Here is a 20,182-nt window from a genome sequence, read left to right on the forward strand (position 1 = left end):
TCGGGAGGAGAGGGAAAGGGGATGACTCCTGGCTGTGACGATAAACAGAGCCAAGTGGCATGCAATACAAGGGCACGATGCAAGTGGTATGGCAGACACTCGACGTCCCTCATACCTCTCGTCGTCATATATTCAGTCTTGAGCATTCAGCACTTAGTATCTTCGCATATCTCTTCAATTAGTTCATAGCTTCCAATGAGCTTCCTCCACCCAGCAGCACCGCAAGAAGTCCCCTTTCTGCTCCGCCTTCCCATCGAGCTCCGCCAGCACATCTACAGCTATATCCTCCCCTCCACCACCTCCTACGCCTCGCACTTCCCGCCCGCCGCGTCGGAGCCCTCGAACAGCGAGTTCAGCCTGACCTTTGTGCGCGAGACCCTCGGCGAGGGCGTCTGGAAGATGCAGCGCACCCTGCCCAACACCTCGCGCAAAGCCGGGAACGACATCGTGTGGCGACGGGGCTGGACCGCGCTGCTCGCCGTCAATCGCCAAATTCACGAGGAATGCGTAGACCTGATATACGGGGATAATACCTTCGTCATCGATGTGGCGTACGATAGCATCAAATTTCGCTACCGCTGGGTGCTGCCGAGCAATTTGACGCCCAGCCAGAGTTATTCGTTCCTCGATCACTTTTCGCAGCGAAATCTGCTGAGGATTAGAAATTATATTGTCAATGTCGAGCATGTGGATAGCTATACGGGCATGATCAAGTACAACTGCGGTGGGAGGGGTTTGACGGCGGGTATAAGGCAGCAAGTCCAAAATCTGGTAGAGCTGCTGGCCCTGGTGCCGAGCCTGCATCGCGTGCATGTACATCTCATTGATGGCGCAATTAGTAGGGTGAGATTCCCGAGTGGGCGGTTGCATCGCGTCCAGGACAAGGGGAACTGTGCAGCAGCGCAGACGGTGCTGGATCCGTTGTTCAGGCTATATGGGGTCAGGAAGGCGGCGGTGACAGGCGTAACCCCAGAGTATATGACCAGGCTTGAGGAACAAATGACGGGAGGTAGATGAATACGAATTATGAATTAGCCTCCTGAGGATCTCTATGACGACTAATCGATACGTCTTTGCGTCGCCAGACAGTCTCTCCCCATCTTCTCAACAGTCTACTGCCATGCAAACTTCCATCGTCTACAGAAATGCTTTACTCCCCTCCGAGTCCATATCTGTCTCTTTCTCCTGATCCACTTTTATCTGTACCTCCCGCCACTTCATCCTCCACTTCTTCGTCTCCTCCGCACAAGTTAGTTGCTTCTCCCGATCATCCCCCTCATGCTCATGCCATTTACACCAATCCGCCAGAATCCTCACTTTTGCAATCGCCTCCCTCGTAGCCAATCTTTCGCTTATCTCAAGCCTATGTTCTCCCTCCAGCTTATTGACGGCATCGCACACGCGAGCCACGAATCCGAACGGCAACCGTTCCCACACACTACTCGGCGGCAGCTCCAGAGCAACCATATACGCCATAAACCTGATCAAGGGCTCTTCGCGGTCTAATATTGCTGCGACAAGCATCGGGATCGATTCAGCGGGCGGAGGTCCCTTCTCGAAGCGAAAGAGAAAGGCATTAATCACATCGCGCCTCAGCTTGTCCACATCATGCTTGTCCACATCATGCTCAACAGCGAATGTATAGAGCGCTACGAGCTCCCTCTCGCGGAGTTCTTTCTGGCGCAATCTCTCGTCTGTGTTCGTGTCCTCTCGCTGAATTAACCAGGATGGCAGCTCGATCGTATCCAGCCAAGTTGTAAACAGGTCAAAGAGCTGCGGTGCTGTAGCTGAAAAATCGAGCGTTATAGACTGCTTGGACTCTTGGCATGGTTGGGCGGTCGCCTGGCTCTCTGCAAACTTAATTTTCTCCTCGAGGGACGTCGAGCAGGCGACTAGTAGGGCACGAGAGACGTGGCGGTCAACACGGTAGTGGAAGGAGCCTACACTGCAGTGGACTGTGGCGGTCTCGTCAGGAGGAGGGGCCGATGAGGCCATTGTGATGGGTAGCCAATGGATATAAAAAACATCAGTTAATGAGCAGGTCTCCGTCTATTAGTAGCCAAAATAATCAGCAAACCTGCCTGCGATTGAACACCCCCACTGGCAAATATAATGCACTAGGTCATAAGCTTCGTTATACGATAATTCACCGCTTGGCTCCAATATCACTCGCTCGAGCCCGCTGCGAGGAGTAGCATGGCTAGCAACTTGTCAGTCAGTCAAAAGGTAGCCTGCTTTCCACCGCATCAAACCTCGACATCGCATTCAGAGTTTCGAAACCCCATAAGTGGACCACAGGCAGTAGCAAGCCAGACTGCCCGACCTTGTGCATAATTCTGTATCTCTGGAGCTACGCTTTACCACAACTCATCAGCTTGCCCATCTCCCATCTCTCCCCGCCACCTTGCCCTCTGCGCCCTCGTCTCCTCACCACGAATACCGTTCTTCGCATCCCCAGCTTCATCATGGCAATGCCACCGACGCTAATCCCCTGGCATCCACCACCTCGTCGCCTTCCCCCTCTCAACCCCCTATCAACCCCCACCCGCCTCTCCCGCTCCACCACTTCCTCCACTTCCAGAAGCGTCTTATATATCTAAAGAGATGCGTTCTCTGAGTTGTGGCTAGCAGGCTTCCAACAAAGCGCGAGAGAGTTCGACTCTGATGAGGAAGGGGGGCGGCGTTGCAACGCACCTTAGCGGAACTGCGCGAAGGGGAGAAGATTATGGTAATTTCATTTTGGCATAAGGCCGTAGGTGGTAGACAGGAAAGAGACACGAGAGCCAGAATCGTGGTGTTATGGAGAGGGAAAGGACAAAGCAGATGCGTAGATGGGTTGAAAGAAAATGATAGCAGATAGAAAACCACCGAAGCATCCAGGCAGGAGCATGAGAGCTTGAGAGTAGCGTGTAGGGTGACGAAATCACGCCCTTCTCGCGACTACTCGCATGACCTAAATAAGAATCCTTCTTCCTCGCCTTATAAATATTTACTCTTCTCATCTCGCACTGTTTCAAGCAAGAGTTTGACACAGTGAAAAACACAGTATTTGGCATGCTGATATGGTTGTTTGCGTGCAAAATCAACAGCGCACCAAACTCATGGAGGGGAAGCGGGTGTCGTCTCTCACAGCCCTTCCAACGCCCACTAACACCAACACTCAATACTGCTCTCCACCACCTCGCCTACCAATCACCCACCGCAGGCAACCTTCCCTAACCGACTCCATCACGACCTCGCGCGGAAAACTCTTTTCACAACCTGAGAGCGACGAAAACCATCACTAACCTTTACTGACATCCCCCCCCTCCATGGGCTGTTTGCCTATCTTTGTTTGCACCAGCACCAAGTCCTCCAAAACCCCATTTGGTGTGCGTCCGATGTGTTCTTGCTGCCCCATCGCAACGGTGCTAGAAGCAGTTTGAGCATCACCCGAATCCAACTTTGATTTTGATTCGCAGGCTCTATTATATGGAACACATCGTGCTGTTGAACCTCTCACCCACTCGCCCTCCTCCTTGTCTGAGTTGTAAGGAGGAGGCGAGGCTTTTATACCCCAAGGACGAGATATTCGGGTGTCATGTGAGAAATCACATGCAAAGCCGGGCATTCAGAAATGGCGGTGTGTGTGAGTGGTCATGCGCGTCGTATATTCTACCTATATGATTAATATGCTAAGATATGCTGATATAAGAGAAAGGAAACCCGAACAGTTATTCTGCCATCCACGTAGATCAGTAGCATTTCCACAGATCCAGGGAGGCGCCGGAATAATCTAAAATACAGCATAAGCATCTACTTGTTAGTCGTATAAAGTGATTCATTGCTCGAACAAGAGCTTCATTTGATTCTCCTCCGCTTCGCTACCTCGTCATTGAACTTTTTCTCCGCCATGAACTCCACAGACCCATTTGAACGCTGCGATTCAAAGTTTAGGCCAATTGCACCTCCGTATAACGAGGACGCGCGACGTTTGGAGCCTCGGACGGGAGTCTCTGGAATAGAATCTGGAATTGCGGCATCCGGAGGGGTTTCCGGTATCGAATCCGGTATCTGGGCGTCTAGTGGACTCACTGGAAAGGAGTCGGAGTCGTGAGTCTGCAGTTGCCTACCGTAGTCGAAATCGGTGTCATCCATGTCCACATAGGTGTATGCTTCCTCGGAGTCTGGTACATTGGCCTGAGTTTCAGCGGGGGCGAATCCTACCAAAGCTATGTTGAGTTGGTTCATGGATGCAAAGACCGAAGGATTCGATGATTGTCGAACAGAGACCGAAGACCCCTGGCGCTCTATCTCGTGCTCTTCGGTGATTGTTGGCAGTGGAGTGTTAGCGCGTTTACCTTGCGAGACGTTTAGTGAGTTGTATGACGACTGGTTGTTAGAGTTAGAAGGCGCAGCAAAAAATTTGGAGACAATAGAACTGGAGAGAAAGGTCTTCGGTAATCCGTTGTTCCCGAGATGCGAAGTGACCTCTGGAACAAGCCGCTCCACCATCTTGAATACCTTCCGTGGCGGTTGCCAGTCTCGGATCGCGTTTTCATACAATGCTTCGAATGCGGCAGCGTGGTGTTCGTTTGTGAACCATGGATGTGCTAATGCTTGAGTGGCGGTCATGCGTCGGTCCTCATGGAGGACAAGAAGCTTTCTGATGAAATCCTTGGGCCTGTGGCCGACATGCTTCCAGACTTCGCCAGTGTCCATGATGGTAAGATTGCAGTTGGACAAAAGTTGCACAATCCCACTGCGGTCATCGTGATTGCTCCCTGCAAACAAGTTCTGTCCAGAAAGCAGAGCTGCCACAATGCAGCCTACGGACCACATATCTACGCTGGCGGAATAACCTTGGTCACGAGGAATGGTCCTGTTTTGCTTGAATATTTCGCTATGCTTTCGTCAATGATGTTTTCACGGGAACGAAATTAGAAACTTACGGAGCAGCAAATTCCAGAGTTCCCATCTTCGAAAACATCCGACCCCTCTCCTTTCCCGGGCCTTTCCCTTCCATTGGAGGGGGCATAGTCCGAGCGCCGCCGAAGTCAGTGACGATGATTCGAGCGGATTCATCAAGCGAAGTCATGAGGATGTTGTCGGGTTTTAGATCGCGATGTACGATACCACGGTCATGCAGATATTCCACTGCTTTCAGGATCTGGCGAGTAATGACTGCCGTTTCCGGGTCCGACAGGCAGCCTTTGGCGCCGATGTATGAATGCAGATCACCTCCGGGGATAAGCTCCTGGAAGATGTATCTGTCATCTGGTCAGCATCGAATAGCATCGATTTCGGGTATACTAACAAGCTATGCATACTCCAGAAGACCTTCTCGATTGTAATGATGTTCGGCTACACCGCGTTAGAGACAATTAGAATATCTGAAAGATTGATCTCACATGGCGCAAGTCCTTGACAATGTCGAATTCTCTCAAGGCTTTCTTAACTTTCTCGAACCAATCGTGAGGAATAGGGCGTCCTTTTGTGCTCGAGGCCTGGCCGATGGTAGGCGGAGGAGTCGGGCCGACATTATCAGACGGTTCAATGACATTGCGCAGATTTGAAGCATTCAGAACCCCGCTGAGGTTAACAATCTTGCAAGCCAATTGACAATTCGTCTTTCGATGTAACGCTACAAAGACCACGCCACCACCTCCATGGCCTAGAGTTCGGTTGGTAATCGTATAGCGTGAGCTGAAAAGCTAGATGGACTTAGTGCCAGGACTCTGAGACTGAGGCGGGTATCCCACACCTGTGATTCGCGCTCTTGTACGTCTTCCAGAACGCAGAACTCCTCATCAGCTCGAGTACGATAGACCAGCGATACGTTAGCAGAAATTTGAAGCTCGTCGTCAACATCCAGTAGATAGGCGCCCGATTTGCGGGTCAGGCGGATCTTGCTTGAAGTAGAAGATGGGACCTTCTGACAGGCGGTATAGCTTGGCGTTAAGATTGTACCATTCGTCGACATATCCGTTGCATACACGAGCGGACTGATGGCTTCGTTTTCATCCCAGATGAGACAATGAATGCGAAGATGCTTGTTGGAGATGCTTGGATCTGCCCAATGGTGGCGACTGCGACTGTTAATGAGGCTCACTTGTGCGAAACGATGAGTTTCTCACCATTTAGGGCTTCGACCGAGATAGAAGTCATCATACCTCTTGATGAGGATACGACTCTGGTGTACTGCTGCGGGATCAGCTCCAGTTCCGATGTGCAGGTCAAGGTTGTTACCTTGGCCATTGCTTGTTCTCTCCCATACCTCCAGATATGCCACCACCTGCTCCACTTCCTTGCCTGCCATCCTCCACCAATTGCGCCGGAGGATTGAAGCTAATACTGATACATGGTACTGAAGTTGGGATGAAAGGGAATGCGGAGGCAGCCGTCGAGTTGGTGTTTAGTGGGGCACCATCACTAGTGCCCAATACGGCTAGCCCAGCTCATAAGCGACAGCTCCGCACAAGAGCTCTTCGACCTCGCGCTGCTCGACCTTCCTCCATCACCTTCTCACTCATCTCGAAACGACGTAAGTGCTATCCATCCCGCTCCCAGTCTCTCGCCGTGTCTTCCAATTGCTCTTGCAACCTCGCAGAGGTCCTCAATTGCAAGCGGCAGACCCGCCCTCGCCTGGGAAACCCCGCTCGTGAGCGCAAATTCGCTGACCTCGCAAAGTCGCCTAGTTATCGAAGATGAGAGCCAAGTGGAGAAAGAAGAGAGTTCGACGCCTCAAGCGAAAGAGGAGAAAGACGCGTGCTCGTTCGTAAGTCATCACTCTTCCCCGGAACCTCACTTTTGCAGCTGGCTAACGGCCCTCCAGCAAGTAAACGCCTCGCCCCTCAACCTCAGCAACCCCTCAGCCTCCCACACAACCATAACGACACGACAATCCAAAATCGAAGTGCTATCAACCGCCGACGTCTGATCTCACCAACTCTTCTCTCATCAAGTCACGTTCCGACATCTGCTCGAGCATTGGCAGCGTGTGGGGAGGTGGAACAAATCAGAAGTCATCGATGCGGTAAAATGGGCTATGAATGCACGGAAGGAGGAGTTTGGGGAAGCTGGTCAACCATTCATGTTGGGGATGTCTTGCAAGGGTTTCTTGAACATGGCGGATGTGCTCTAACACCGGCAAGCTTCGTGCGAGCCTTTGAGTAGCTTCCTGCCAATGATCTGAAGTGGATATGCTATACTTCAATGAATTGCATGTTTGCTCATGCCGATTGCCTTTCCGCTATGTGATTGTGATTGCTGCCCTCCAATGCTAACATACGAGTTTTCAAAGCCCACCTCCGGAGAATCTCCGAGATGTCGCAACAACATGCTTCCTCGCGATGTGGTATCCGACTAGGCATAAATCCCCTTAGCTACTCTCTATCATCAGATCCTATCCTCATGTCTTCGCTCTCAGGTGGGTAGCGTTACTATCGAAAAAGATTCTCACTATTCTAAAACTCAATCCCATCTAGATTTCAATTTCTTTACCAACTGCCTAGCTACCACCTCTCCTCCAAGCCTCCCGCGTTCCTAATCTTTCTCCCATCTCTAATCTCTAATCTCTACAGTACCAAAACCCACGCATGGGCATCCTTTGCAGCTGCTTCGGGTATCCCGATAGGTTTTCAGACTCCAATACGATGTAAAGGTCAATATAGCGGACCTCAAACTACTTTTTCACGAAGCCGATACCTGCTAGCTAGGGTACTCCTTACAGTGGTTGTCGAGCGACCACCAAGCGCTGAGCGAAGCAGCGGTATATCCGTGTGCCCAAATTTATGACCTGGTATTGTAGCCTCCCGCCCGACTAAAAAAGTTGGCAAGGCTTCCCGGAGCTTCTAAAACACTAGCGCAGCTGGGTGCCGCCATCGTGCAACCTTAGCCCCCTCTTTGACCCAGATCATGGACATAGCACAGTCGGCGGCAGGCAGTATTAGCTTCCTATTTTCGTGTTCTCTGTGCCCTATTTGCTCCAGCTCACGTGCCCGGCACATGACTCCCAAGAATCTCCTCTCTCCAGGGTATTAAAAACCCCTCCACCCTCCTCCAACGTTCTTCTTCAAGGGTCTTGGGGTTGGAAGTCAACAAGTTCGTGGATACCTACCCATGGGGAGCAAAATGAACAAAAACCACAGTCCATGTCTGGTTCCTGTGGTCAACCGCGCTAGAGGAAGCAGTGATGGAGGATTGGTGGATCAAAAGCTGTCGGCTCAGCTTCCAATGGCTGTGGGGTGGGGTTTGGGAAGGTGGAACAACCTGGAGGGAACAGGAGGACCATGAGTGTGGTGGAGAGGAGGGATCAAAACTGTGACGACTTCTGGATTGATGGAGTGGGAGTGGGAAGGTGGAGGTGATGATGATCTGTATCATCGGGACGTTTGGATGGTAGGAATTGGGATGCTGTGATGTTGGGTAGGATGAGGAAGAGGAGACAGAGGCTGTTTTTGCTATGGGTTGTTGATAGTGATTATTAGAAGTTCATAATCGACCTCCGTCTTCACAGTCATGATACGAAAAGCCATTATGTTTTGCTCCAGCCATTTCCGCAGCCATGCATCGGTCTTCTCGGTAGTATTGAACACACTCACATGGATATCACTTCAGCCTAGTTTCTGAACATCCCTCAAGCCGATGTTCTCAAAGAATTTCGACTCTGAGTGCAGAAGAGATTTTATACAAAGGTACACTGGGAAACACGCGCTTGCACGGGACAGTCTTGGGTTTTCTAATGGTTAGAGCAAACATTAGTAGGATAGCATTGTAGCCACGAGATTTCACACGCGCACTAAAAGACAGATTTGAGCCAAATGTAATTATATTCGCTCCATCCGTAATACAGACACCTTGACCTATCAGCAAAGCCAACTCGATGCAAATGCTCTGACAGGCCTATCGAAACCTGCAGCTGATTAAAGAAAGAAAGAAGACAAAAGAAAGTTATGCAACGCTCGTAAATGCAGCAAAGATTGTGTTTCTCCAGGCACTCAACTCCATGCCCCAGAGGCGACTCGACTCCGACCTTCCTCTTCACAACCCTTCCTTTGAAGAGTTACACCAGGAGGCGGTTTAAACCTCTACCTTACGACCCTTCTCACTCTCTACAAGGACCTCATGCCGCACAGTCACCGCGTTATCCTTCAGTCCCTCCGCAGTAGACGGCGATCGCTCCGTCGACCATGCATGCGCAACGATGCCGGGGGAGCCAGAGACGAGCGCCATGTCGAGCTGGGGTTTCGAAGAGGAAGCAGATTGATCCGAATCTCGCCACTTGCTGGCTGCCTTTGCGGTTTTCGCGGACTTGGGAAAGTAGATATTGGAAGTGTCTTCGGTGTCGATGACGGAAATGGGGAGGATGTTTGGACGGGCGGAGGAATACTGGAACAGGCGTTTGAAAGCGGACGGCTTCTTCGTCGTAGTGTTCGCAACTGGGTGCTTGAGCATTGACTCAGTCGTGGAAGTCTGGCCGATAGAGGCGGTTTGAGAACTATCCGTGACCGTGGTAGCCTCAGACGACGAGGCATGCGAGACCTTGGACTTGAACGCCGTCTTCGTCTTCTCCGAAACAGAGAGCCAGCTCGTCTTGACTGACGCCGTGCTCGATTCTAATGCCTGCACCACTTTCCCGAGGCCCAGCTTGACCAACCATCCCTTGTACAGCTGGTATGCTTCTGCGCCGGTGCCGAGGAGGAGGAAGATGAGATAGCCGTTTGCGATGCGGATCCAGACCTCGTAGCGGACCTTGCCATTGCTGGGTACGTAGAGGACGGTGTCGCCTGTGTGCTCGTGCACACGACCCCAGTCGTATGCCTCGTTTTGAGTGCGGAGGACGCTGGCGTTGTCGTAAAGGATGTAGAAGAGCAGTGGCAGAGTGCCTATGCAAATGATGAAGGTGACGGCAAAGAGGCGGAGGAAGCGGGAGCTGGTCTGGCCGCGGGCGTTGACGAGGTGGCTGAACTGGGAGCGGTACTTGTAGAGGCGGTAGACGAGGACGACTAGATGGGTTAGCGTCTGTAAGAGGGCGAGAGCAGAATGAGGAGTGAGTTGGGGTGCTTACCGGAGTAGTAGGCCGCAAAGCTGTCGATGATTGGTGGCCAGATCCAGACGAAGACGACGGATGCCCAGCTGGTGTGGAAGCCGGGGCCGCAGCCTTGGATGCCGTAGATGAAGTAGCGGATGGTTTGCACGAAGTAGTACATGACCATGGACAGCACGGGGAAAACCCAGCACCAGAGAAGATCGAAGACGAGTTCCCGGATCCGATGGGCGCGTGATGGAGCCACTACGATGTTCTTGGTATCCAGGACTTTTGCCAGCCTGCGAAGGATGCATGCAAGACCACCGGGAAGAGCGACCCAAGCGCCGATGACGAGCCGGGACTCAATGTCGCAGAGAACGTTGCCGTTCCACCATTCGGTGAGGTTGTCGCGTGGCCAGATGATCGCGTTGATGACATTGACGAGGTTCATGATCATGATCCAGAGGACGAGGCTCGTGGCGGCTAGATTGCGCTGGTGGCAATGCCAGATGAGCATTGGGATGTCGAGGACGATGGTGATTGCTGAGAGAACGGGTATGACGACTGCGACGGTGTAATAGGGATAACTGATCCCTTCCAAAATCGAGGAGTCCATCTTGGATGCTGATGAGAGGAGAAGTTGAGTAAGGCTGTGGAGCTTTGTCGATCGTCGAAGGCAGGCTTGAGGTGTATGGCTGGGAGCTTGAAAAAGGCGGCTTCTGGTGATCCGATAGGCCAATTGTACTGAACTCCTGAGTCGACTTAGGTGCTTTGCGGGTGGCTTGAAGAGAAAGTGACAATGAAGGAGCAGTCGAAGACGAACAAAGATGGAGGATGATGAATGTAGAAGAGGAAGACGAAGCAAGATGTAAGACAGAGCAGGGACTAGAAGCGCGTATGGCCAGTCAATAACTCAATAAGGCCAGCTGCCTCAATAAGGTCAATAAGATCACGCAGCAAACGCCGGTGAAAACGTTCAACGCAGCCAAAAAAGGGATATTTCAAGACTCTGATGTATTAATTGCGCTCGAAAGTCAAATCACCTTATTTCTACTTGTTGCATCTCGCCAGACGCCTCAGAATGCCGCGGATTGTACCCTTTGTGCATGGTGGCCATGGTGGTGCAGTGAGACCAACGGAGATCTCGCTTGACGCTTTTGGGTCTGAATAAGAAGCGGGAGCCATACGCGACTTTTCAATCGCAAAAGCTGCGGGAAGTACCAGAGACACCTCCTGAGCCCATCGAGACAGTCATGGCTAGGCTTGAAGCTCCGGGAAAAGGAGGTTCTTGGGGAGTGTGCTGGTAGGTCGTGTCTGTGTCCTCGCGTTTACCACTGTCCGGGGTCCCCCCATGGACTTTCAAAAACATAGGCGCGATGTCAAGTTCCAAACAGTGTAAATTAGACTGCCTCTTGACTTACTGGCTACTTCCTAGCTGGGCCGCTCCTCACCGTGGTGTCGAGTGAGCAAGATTGGAGCCAAGCAGTGATAACTCCGTATCCGCGGCAGGATATCAGCCATTGGAAGTCGTCAACCGGTTTGGATCGTGCCGAGATGCTTGTCACTGCTTGGGGTACCCCAATGTGTTTTCCAAATCCAGATAAGATGTAAAAGTTGATGCCGTGGGAGCCAGGCTACCTTTTGACTGGCTGAGCATCTGCTAGCCGGGCCGCTCCTGACGGTGGTGCCGAGCGAGCAGGGGTGGAACCTGTGCAATGGTGTATCTGTGTGCCAGAATTTTTCCATTGGGATATGGAAGAAGCCTGTGCTCTAATGGATGTGATGCGAATTCGGCATCGTGGTGTTTGGTGTTGAGTCTACAATTGTCCGAAAGTGGAAAGGTCGGCCTGACGTAGGTCTTGGCGCTCTGCAGCGGCCGGGGAACATCATGCAGTGATTGGAGCGCAACAAGGCGAATCAACAACCACCCTCTCCGCGGCCAGCATGGCATTTGCCTCTTCTGCCGACGACGACGCCATCGCGAACTCGACTGTTCTTGAGACTCTATACCGCAAGGGCATTGCTCGCGCTTCTGTCCGACGGCAGACGCGCATACACGACCTCGGCATCGTCGTCACTTCGTGAAGCTCCTCACTTCCTTCCATTCAAACCATGGCCAACGCGACTGCAGAGAGCTCAGGCGCGCAGATAAATCCTCTCCTTCGACAGAGAATGCTCAGCCGCGCCTCGACCTTCGCCGAAGGAGTGCAGCCTGCTCCAGCAATACCGCGTCGACGGAGCTCTGTCTTGTCGGACCTCTCTGAAAGCCGCCACTCCCTGCGCTCGCGCTCTTCGACAGACAATCTGGCCCGGTCTGGCCCATACGATGGCATGGAGAATCTCATTCAATCAGAGGAGCCATCCCACTGGCATTCGGCGCCCCTCGCTTTTGCGATACTGCCGGCTGTTGGCGGTCTTCTATTCAAAAATGGCAGCTCTATCGTGACAGACGTGCTGCTTCTGGGACTGGGATCGCTTCTTCTGAACTTTTGTGTCAGGACACCATGGTAAATGTTCGCGCTCATGTCGAAGACGACTGAGAGACTAATGACCACAGGGATTGGTATCACGCTGCTCAAGCCGTCCACGTCCTCGATCCGGAACCCGACCCTTACTCTAGCACCATAATTGCGGAGGAAAGTGGCGAAGATGGAGACGGAGAGGTCGCTTCACCGGAACAGACACCCGCAGACCGGTCTCCGAATTTAGAGCAAAGTAGCAACAACACGAAATCAGTCGAACAAGAGGCCGCGGCGGGTGAATTGCGTCGGGAAGAGATTGTCGCGTTGATAGCATGCTTCCTCGGCCCATTAGTCGGCGCATACTTGTTACATGGGATTAGGAGTCAGCTCACGCGACAATCCGAAGGCCTTGTGTCAAACTACAACCTCACCATTTTCGTCATGGCGGCAGAACTGCGACCTATCTCGCATCTGGTCAAGATGAAGAAAGCTAGAATGCTCCATCTGCAGCGAATTGTCCGACCCGAATTAACCCCAAGCCAAGACATTGCAAAAGCCGATGCCCAGGAACTATCCAGGCGGCTGGCTGAAATAGAGGAGCGACTAGCAGAGGGCGGGCCTAAATTCAAAGAGGGAAACGTCCTAGAGATCTGTGGTGTAGTCAGGCAGAATATCCAACCGCAGCTCGACTCGCTGAATCGAGCAATGCGGCGGTACGAAAAACGGCTGACGGCAATGTCAATTCAATCGGAAGGTCGCTTTGGGGAACTCGAGATTCGGATAAAGGACGCCTTATCCCTGGCGGCATCTGCAGCTCGGACTGGCCAGAAGCCCGGGGTGATTGCTATGGCTTTGACATGGGTCAGCAACTTCTTCAAGTTCTGGTTTCAAACGCTATGGGCTGTCTTTGTCTGCCCACTGCAGCTGGCAGTTTCTTGTTCTACTGCCATCAAGTCGTGGTTTGTGCGTCCACAACGAGCAAGTAGGAGAAAAGCGCAGACGAAGGGTGAAGAGCATGCGTCTATCGCAACCTCCCGCATGCACTCCAGAAGTGCTCGATGACAGGCTGCTGGCAGGTACCTTTCTGTATCATTCCTCACTACCACGTATTTATTATTGAGCGTTATGCCGAAGACTCAAATACCTCCTGTTACTTTCCCTACGCTGATTCTAGCCTTTTTCTTATCGTCCATGCAGGTACCACTAATCATCGATACTCTCACCGCCTTGGATTAGTATACACAACACTTCAACCCCATATTTCTCTCCCAACAAGAAACAAAACGGTGTGATACTATCGGCCATTGACGTCGGTAACTGAACCAATTCGGCTTGCCGTAATGCTAAATGCAATAGTCTAGCAAGTGCGACATTACCCCACTACCCCACCATTGACCTGCATCGATCATCAATGTCACCTTGTGATTACATTTGTATGATTCACGTTCACCTATATCTTGGGATACCCTCGTGTACTTGTACGACAGTCTGCTCTGCAATTCCCCATCTCTCGTATATTTTCACCTAACTGGACTCGCCTCAAAGCCTCATCATGCCACTTCCATCCGACCTCCAGATCGACGTCTCCAAGTTCGACCCTACCAATTCCAACCCGAAGACCGAAGTGTTTAACAAGAAGCTTATCCATATAGCAAAGGATGGCCCGCGATGGTATGAGGTACGACTGCGCCAATCATACCAATTGACCGAAACTGTCTGCTAATACAGTTCATACAGGTTGGGGCTGCGAAGTACCGCCAGATGCGTTGGAACGGCGAAACCCCACTCCCTAAGCCCGTCGTGATCGAGTCCGGAGTCAACGGCACCATACCCTCGAGAGACCCAGGTCGCGAATTGACATACCGCCTGTTCAATCCGGAGAAGGGCGAGGTCAAGGGAATATACATGCACATTCACGGTGGTGGCTGGGTGTTGCAGTCGGAAGCATAGTACGTCTTCTTGCGTCTATGGAACGATCAATTGGCTAAACGATGCAGCCAGGACGGCTTGCTAAAGTACATGGCGGACAACACCGGCCTCGCTGTTGTCTCGATCGGATACAGACTCGCCCCTGAGGACCCCTGGCCCGCAGGTGCCGAGGACTGCTACGACTTCGCTGAATACCTCGTCGAACACGGAAAGGAGAGGTTCGGAGGCGAGCTAATGTTCACTGGCGGCGAGGCAAGCTTCTGTGCCCACTACCCTCGATCCATTTCCAGATTAAATGAAGCCTGCTAATACTCGCTATACAGTCTGCTGGCGGCCATTTCGCCGCCCTCGTCTCTCTCTACCTCTTGAAATCCAAACCAAACTTCGCCTTCCGCGGCCTCCTCCTTCACTTCGGCTGCTTCGACCTCTCCGGCTTCCTGCCCATGGTCGACCACCACGAGCGCGGATTGGTCATTGACCACGACATTATGAAGCGCTACATTGACGTGCTGCTGCCCAACACCACCATCGAGCAGCGGCGCCATCCCTCCATTTCCCCCTTCTTCGCCGATCTCCGAGGCTTGAAACTCCCGCCTGCGCTGTTCACATGCGGGACGGAGGACCCGTTGCTCGATGATACGGTGTTCATGAGTGCGAAGTGGATGATGTGGGGGAATGAGGCGGTCGTAAGAATTTACAATGGCGCGCCGCATGGGTTTATCATGTTCCCGCCGGGGACGATTGATGCCGTGCAGGAGGGGTTGGATGCAAGTACTGATTTCGTGAAGGAGAAGCTGGGTTGAGCCGGTGGGGGGAAGTGTAGGTAGGTAATTCGCAAGATGTAAGCCTGTGTGGTAAGTCTTGCAGGAGATGAGTACTAGGTTTCGCCAATGCAGGACCGAGGGTAGAAGGTGAAGCTATGCAAATGCGAATTGGATACGTCCTGTTGCTCGAAATATGATGAGTATGCAACTCTTTTCCAAGTGGTCCCTTTGTGTTCGTTCCCCCGAGTCACACTGGTGTTGATTCTACTCCCTGTCCAATTTCTGTTTCCTTCGCTCTTGGTCTTCCCCGTACAGTGCCTTGCCAGAAGTGCGTGTATACTCATTCACCGCTTTATGTCACGGTGTATCGTGGAGCCGTTCGATGGAGCTGAATAGCGGCGGAGCCTCGAAAAGTCTTACCGGCGGCGGCAAAACGAATTTGCGAGTCTCCTGTTCGGGCAACTCTTGGCAAGTCGCGAGGGCGCCGAAAAGTGTGGAGTACGCAACCCCCCCTCTAACTTCACGACGTGGATTAATTGTGTCTTAGAAACTTCTTCAAAATTACTACACGACTTTACGAATTACGTCCTGGTGTCAGATCTCGGTTAGCTTGCGTGGTTGGTGACCTATTCGCGAGAAAGGTCGAAGACGCCGGGAAGCTCGAAATTCTTCTTTCGCGGCGACGGGAAAACAAAATGGCGAGTCTCCTCTTTTGGCAACTCTTGGCAAGCCGTGAGTGCGACGGAAAGTGTGGAGTACGCAACCCCCCGTCTAACTTCACCACTTGGACTAACCACTTCCTAAGAACTCCATCAAAAATACTACCCGGCTGTGCGAATCACGTCCTGGTGTCGAATTCGCGCCAGTTTGCGTGGTTGTTGCGCTACGAAGTGAAAAGGCTCAAACGGCGGGCGGCTCCAAAATCCTCTTTCCGGGCGACGGCAGAACAAAATCGCGAGGCTCCCTTTCTGGCAACTCTTGGCAGGCCGCGAGGCCGTCAAAAAGTGTGGAGTACGCAACCCCCCCTCTAACTTTATCACATAGGCTAACAGCGTCTCCAAAAGTTCTTCAAAAATACTACTAGACCGTGCGAATCACGTCTCGGTGTCAAAATCGTGCTAGCTTGCGTGGTTGTGGAGCTATCTGTGAAAAGGCTGAATATCGGCGTGAGGGCCAAAACTCCTCATTCTCGGGGGACGGCGAAACAAATTCGCGATTCTCCCTTTCTGGCAACTCTTGGCAGCCGTGACGAGTTCGAAAAGTGTGGAGTACGCAACCCCCCTTCTAGATCAACGAAAACTACAAAATTCGCCACGGAAAGTTCTTAAGAAATACTAGTTGACCGTGCGAGCCACGTCCCGGTGTCAGATTCCTATTAGAGGTTGTGGTTGCTGCGCTATCTGCGATGAAGGGATGAAAAGCTCGAAACCTGGATTTTTGTCGCCAAGCCGACAAAGCTTACTAAGCCGGCGACCTAGAGTTGCGAGGGCGACGCATGTTTGCCCAGATGGCTCGACCGGGACAGCTCGCAGAACAGATCTGAGAATAGTATCTCATTTGCCTAAGTAGGTCGCATCTCACAAGAAGTTTCGGAAAGCACATTCTAGCTCCCCACCCGAATAGCTGCGGTCTCCTTAGGCTGCGCGGAAGAAAGGACGCACGCGACAGGAAAGAAACCTCGAAGAACAGCAACACCAACTTCAACTTTGACTTCACGATTACGGTAATGGTTAATGGACGGGAGAATTTCATATACGCTAGCTCATCCTGATGCTAACGTAAGATCGCAAGAAGCATACAATCTCGTCACTCATATCCTCCCTCCCCTCTCAATCCGACCATCCCTCCCCGACAAGCCAGTCCGTTCAAAGCCGAACCGTCAAAGTTAATGCTTGTAGTTGAAGCAATCCTTACACTTACCATGCCCGCAATCGCTGCAGATGCCCCAGTCATCGTAGTTGTCCGCCGCGCAGTCGCTACACCACCACTCTTTGCGTTGATGGAGAATGGGCGCTGCCTCGGATTTAGATAGGTATTGATGTGGTCTGAGCCAGTGGGTGAGCCATTCGAGCATTTTGTGGAGAATAAAGGCGGTTCTGGGCGGTCGAGGAGATAAAAGTATCGGAAAGCCACTATACCTGGAGGATGTTGGAGCATTCAAAGGGTAAAAACTAGCTGTGAAGGAGCGGGGAAAGATTGCGCGTCAGCGCTCAGGAGAAACTTCATCGTACACATCGTGGCTTCATTGCGGAGTAGTGCGCTGGCTTTATCGAGTCACTGCGTCGGACCTTCACCGACTTCGAGCTCGAAGGCTAAGTAACACGAATCCGCTTCAATCAAGCGTAGCTTCCGCGGGTGTTCAGTGATCACGGATCAAAGGCGAACCGTTTGCGAGTAACTGTGATTGGATTCAACTATCGCCCTACGATTGTGACAAGCCTCTCGTGGAAACAGAGCTGCTCGCTGAACAATCATCATGTCTAAAAAAGAAGAGAAGTGAAAAGAAATGAAACCTTCCCTCAGAGGAAGAGCAATCACATAAGGCCAAGCAAGAAATAAAGAAAACCTTCGGGCAAACTCAACGCAGACCTCCGCCTAATAAGCAGTCCGCTCAACGATCTTCCCGTTCGTACCCCTCCTGCTGAAAGTGTCCTTGCCCCAGACGACTTCCGGAGCCTTGCCTTCCGCAGATTTGCTCTTCTTGACCTGCTGGTTGGCGTTGGCTGGGTCCGCGCTGTACGGAGCCAACGCTACCCCCTGCGCAAATGCCTGCCATCCGGACGCTTTCTCAACCTTTTCCTCCAACAGGCCTGGCTTCATGACCGGCGCCGCAGTGGGAGCGGCTGTGTCCAAGCTCGTTGCAGTTGTAGCAACGGCCTCTGAACTGAAACTGGCGGCGGGCCGGAGCGGGCTTGGAGGATCTGTCGCTGTTAGACGCCGTGCCCGAAGATTTTTGTGGGCTCGAGCCGGTGGAACTTGGGTTTGAGTCGGGCGCTTTGGCGGTGGGATTGGCGCAGCGTGGTAGTGAAGGAGAAGGAGAATGGCCGTCATCACGGGATGAAGGCTCGGAAGCCCCCCGAGTCTCTGAAGTATGAGCCCCCAGGACGTGATCAGCAGAGATCATAGACTCCGCATTCACGGTGCCTGCGGCCTCTCCGTTCTCCATAATCTGATCTCCTACGGTCTTGTCGACATCAGCAGGAACTTCTGTAGCGTCAATCACGACGCAGTCCTCAGCGTCAACGCCTGGCTTGATAGCCTGAGTCGATTTTGGGGGGCTGGAAACCTTCGCGTCAACATATTCAGAGACCACTTCCGAGTTTTCGTAGTACTTGTCATCTAGGCGGTTTTCTTCGGCGTCATCGTTAGGAATGTCCTGCTTCGGTACGAGGGTAGAGCAACCAGTGGAGGGTGTTGCTTCGGAGATGTATGGAAAAAGGACAGAGGCGACGCTCGAGGTCTCGGTCTCCCATGAGATATTCTCTCCATCTTCTCCTTCGTATCATGTTAGTAATGTAGGAGAATATATGCGCGAAGAAAGCTTACCTTCGACTTCTTCGAACCCCTCTTCATTCTCATCACTCGCTTCATCTCCATCATCTTCATAGTCTTCCGCAGACTCCTCAATACAGTATTCAATGCCTCCTAGGGGCATGTCTCTCTCGGGTTTGCCATCCGCACCGATAGTGATGCGATCGAACATCGACCTTCCTGTCGATGTCACGGGAGCTTGCGTCTCATCATTCACTACCTCATCAGACGCAGCTTCGTCGGAAATAGCTTCATCGGACATAGTCTCCTCTTCAGAAGCCGACAAGACATGTTGTTCCTCTTCAAGAGTAGTGACACCAGGATCCTCCCCACAGACGGAAGAAAGATTGCCGAACATAGCCTCTTCGTCGAAGCTATCCTCTTCTTTGAAGACCTCTAAAACCCGCTCAAGCTCTTGAATCTTAGATGCTAAGATGGCACACTCGGCCTCGGAGTCGCCAAGTTGGCGCCGCAGAGCCTCGCAATCAGTGCATGCGTGAGATTCGGAAGAGATAGAGTAGGCCTTTGGCGATCCAAAGGTCGTCGAGAGGGGTTTACGATTATCTGTACGCGGGTGAGTTAGCACGATGTCTTGAGTCTGATATTGGATGCAATACATACCAGTTTCAGAAACCATCCTCGATTCGCTCCTCTTGGTCTTGGTGAAGAACCTTTCGATCAACTCTTGCTTCAGACAAGGGCTGTTGACGCGAGTCGACGGAGAGCCTGAGACTGGCTCGGAAGGGCGGCGCGAAGACTTTGCGGAATGCTTCGACGAAGTGGAAGCTTTGTCGTGCGCGGCTGATGCTAGCAAGGCTACGTTGAAGGAGGTTAGGCACGTATTTTATGAGTTACAGAAGGGAGCCAATCATACCTTTGTATGCAATTTTATCAAGAGCCTTCTGGTATAGCTTTCCTGTGTAATCCCGAAGTTCTGGAGGGATATCGACACCGTCCACGCCGCGAGACCCAAAGCCTCGAGAAGCGGGGGGTGGGGTGGGAGACGGCAAACTAGTCTTGTTCGACATGGTGAAAGACAGACAAAACGGGGAGGATGAGGGTATGAGCGGAGGGAGAGAAGGAGAGGAGATTTGTGGTGTTGCAGCACAGTGCTCGGGCATACGTGGGTGTGTTGTGGTTGTCAAGACACGGCGGTGCAAGTGTGAGGAAGGAAGTGGCTCAGTTCGGGTTGATGGGGGATGTTATGTCTGTCGTAAACTAGTTGTCACGTGCCTGCAGGTACAATTAGTGAATAGTTGGACCGGGGAAAACCTGCCTGCTCGAACGTTCGAGAGAGGTTGTGTCGTCGTGTGGGAGAACCAATTCACTTTCATCACACCACGGCATTGTGTAAGGGAATCAGAGGCGAAAGCAGGGTATCCCGAAGAAGCCTCCAATAGAGAAGATCGAGGAGAAGAACTGTTGAGTCGAACCGCCATTTCAACCACCCCCCTCCCCCCCCCCAACCCAAGAGAATCCTCGACAAG

At 52.2% G+C, this 20,182-nt stretch overlaps 9 protein-coding genes across 9 annotated transcripts; 5 read left to right on the top strand and 4 right to left on the bottom strand.

The window, feature by feature from the left end:
• Nucleotides 1-152: 152 nt before the first annotated feature.
• Nucleotides 153-1,082, top strand: BDZ99DRAFT_461440 (uncharacterized protein). The gene has a single exon (XM_033719621.1). The coding sequence runs from the start codon at nt 196-198 to the stop codon at nt 1,015-1,017; it is 822 nt and encodes a 273-aa protein (XP_033578316.1). The 5' UTR covers nt 153-195; the 3' UTR covers nt 1,018-1,082.
• A 55-nt stretch (nt 1,083-1,137) lies between these two features.
• On the bottom strand, nt 1,138-1,995 carry BDZ99DRAFT_518632 (uncharacterized protein; the record flags this gene model as incomplete). The annotated part of the gene is made up of 1 exon (XM_033725317.1): nt 1,138-1,995. The coding sequence occupies one exon, from the start codon at nt 1,993-1,995 to the stop codon at nt 1,138-1,140; it is 858 nt and encodes a 285-aa protein (XP_033578317.1).
• A 1,635-nt stretch (nt 1,996-3,630) lies between these two features.
• BDZ99DRAFT_569423 (kinase-like protein) lies at nt 3,631-6,347 on the bottom strand. Its single transcript, XM_033727876.1, has 7 exons — nt 6,229-6,347; nt 6,117-6,180; nt 5,744-6,068; nt 5,391-5,693; nt 5,297-5,343; nt 4,932-5,249; nt 3,631-4,882 (listed from the first exon to the last, which is right to left on the bottom strand). Exons 1-7 carry the CDS (start codon nt 6,296-6,298, stop codon nt 3,841-3,843), a joined length of 2,169 nt encoding a protein of 722 aa, XP_033578318.1. The 5' UTR covers nt 6,299-6,347; the 3' UTR covers nt 3,631-3,840.
• A 10-nt stretch (nt 6,348-6,357) lies between these two features.
• Nucleotides 6,358-7,203, top strand: BDZ99DRAFT_569424 (uncharacterized protein). Its single transcript, XM_033727877.1, has 4 exons — nt 6,358-6,386; nt 6,451-6,523; nt 6,670-6,757; nt 6,815-7,203. Exons 1-4 carry the CDS (start codon nt 6,368-6,370, stop codon nt 6,917-6,919), a joined length of 285 nt encoding a protein of 94 aa, XP_033578319.1. The 5' UTR covers nt 6,358-6,367; the 3' UTR covers nt 6,920-7,203.
• Nucleotides 7,204-8,811: 1,608 nt separating this feature from the next.
• On the bottom strand, nt 8,812-10,625 carry BDZ99DRAFT_440151 (STE3-domain-containing protein; the record flags this gene model as incomplete). The annotated part of the gene is made up of 2 exons (XM_033717695.1): nt 8,812-9,986; nt 10,049-10,625. The coding sequence occupies 2 exons, from the start codon at nt 10,623-10,625 to the stop codon at nt 9,061-9,063; spliced, it is 1,503 nt and encodes a 500-aa protein (XP_033578320.1). The 3' UTR covers nt 8,812-9,060.
• A 1,305-nt stretch (nt 10,626-11,930) lies between these two features.
• BDZ99DRAFT_440154 (uncharacterized protein) lies at nt 11,931-13,875 on the top strand. Its single transcript, XM_033717696.1, has 2 exons — nt 11,931-12,516; nt 12,567-13,875. The coding sequence occupies exons 1-2, from the start codon at nt 12,122-12,124 to the stop codon at nt 13,531-13,533; spliced, it is 1,362 nt and encodes a 453-aa protein (XP_033578321.1). The 5' UTR covers nt 11,931-12,121; the 3' UTR covers nt 13,534-13,875.
• A 148-nt stretch (nt 13,876-14,023) lies between these two features.
• Nucleotides 14,024-15,203, top strand: BDZ99DRAFT_487179 (uncharacterized protein; the record flags this gene model as incomplete). Its single annotated transcript, XM_033722817.1, has 4 exons — nt 14,024-14,149; nt 14,209-14,420; nt 14,469-14,652; nt 14,724-15,203. 4 exons carry the CDS (start codon nt 14,024-14,026, stop codon nt 15,201-15,203), a joined length of 1,002 nt encoding a protein of 333 aa, XP_033578322.1.
• A 9-nt stretch (nt 15,204-15,212) lies between these two features.
• On the top strand, nt 15,213-16,432 carry BDZ99DRAFT_274188 (uncharacterized protein). The gene is made up of 4 exons (XM_033713928.1): nt 15,213-15,662; nt 15,712-15,919; nt 15,970-16,175; nt 16,229-16,432. Exons 1-4 carry the CDS (start codon nt 15,547-15,549, stop codon nt 16,284-16,286), a joined length of 588 nt encoding a protein of 195 aa, XP_033578323.1. The 5' UTR covers nt 15,213-15,546; the 3' UTR covers nt 16,287-16,432.
• Nucleotides 16,433-17,759: 1,327 nt separating this feature from the next.
• On the bottom strand, nt 17,760-19,723 carry BDZ99DRAFT_518638 (uncharacterized protein; the record flags this gene model as incomplete). The annotated part of the gene is made up of 5 exons (XM_033725318.1): nt 17,760-18,085; nt 18,141-18,659; nt 18,711-19,259; nt 19,317-19,511; nt 19,570-19,723. The coding sequence occupies 5 exons, from the start codon at nt 19,721-19,723 to the stop codon at nt 17,760-17,762; spliced, it is 1,743 nt and encodes a 580-aa protein (XP_033578324.1).
• Between the last annotated feature and the right edge of the window lie 459 nt (nt 19,724-20,182).

The sequence above is a fragment of the Mytilinidion resinicola genome (assembly GCF_010093595.1).
Source record: "Mytilinidion resinicola strain CBS 304.34 unplaced genomic scaffold BDZ99scaffold_7, whole genome shotgun sequence".
NCBI classification, from domain to species: Eukaryota; Fungi; Ascomycota; class Dothideomycetes; order Mytilinidiales; family Mytilinidiaceae; genus Mytilinidion; species Mytilinidion resinicola.

Coding starts and splice junctions, on each gene's coding strand:
- BDZ99DRAFT_461440 (XM_033719621.1), top strand. CDS start 196: ATGAGCTTCCTCCACCCAGCAGCACCGCAAGAAGTCCCCTTTCTGCTC.
- BDZ99DRAFT_569423 (XM_033727876.1), bottom strand. CDS start 6,298: ATGGCAGGCAAGGAAGTGGAGCAGGTGGTGGCATATCTGGAGGTATGG. Junction 6,181..6,228: donor GAGAACAAGCAATGGCCAAG/GTAACAACCTTG, acceptor ATCCCGCAGCAG/TACACCAGAGTCGTATCCTC. Junction 4,883..4,931: donor ACTCTGGAATTTGCTGCTCC/GTAAGTTTCTAA, acceptor ACGAAAGCATAG/CGAAATATTCAAGCAAAACA.
- BDZ99DRAFT_569424 (XM_033727877.1), top strand. Junction 6,524..6,669: donor CTCACTCATCTCGAAACGAC/GTAAGTGCTATC, acceptor GACCTCGCAAAG/TCGCCTAGTTATCGAAGATG. Junction 6,758..6,814: donor AGAAAGACGCGTGCTCGTTC/GTAAGTCATCAC, acceptor ACGGCCCTCCAG/CAAGTAAACGCCTCGCCCCT.
- BDZ99DRAFT_440154 (XM_033717696.1), top strand. CDS start 12,122: ATGGCCAACGCGACTGCAGAGAGCTCAGGCGCGCAGATAAATCCTCTC. Junction 12,517..12,566: donor TTTTGTGTCAGGACACCATG/GTAAATGTTCGC, acceptor TAATGACCACAG/GGATTGGTATCACGCTGCTC.
- BDZ99DRAFT_274188 (XM_033713928.1), top strand. CDS start 15,547: ATGGAGCTGAATAGCGGCGGAGCCTCGAAAAGTCTTACCGGCGGCGGC. Junction 15,663..15,711: donor AGGGCGCCGAAAAGTGTGGA/GTACGCAACCCC, acceptor ATTGTGTCTTAG/AAACTTCTTCAAAATTACTA. Junction 16,176..16,228: donor AGGCCGTCAAAAAGTGTGGA/GTACGCAACCCC, acceptor CGTCTCCAAAAG/TTCTTCAAAAATACTACTAG.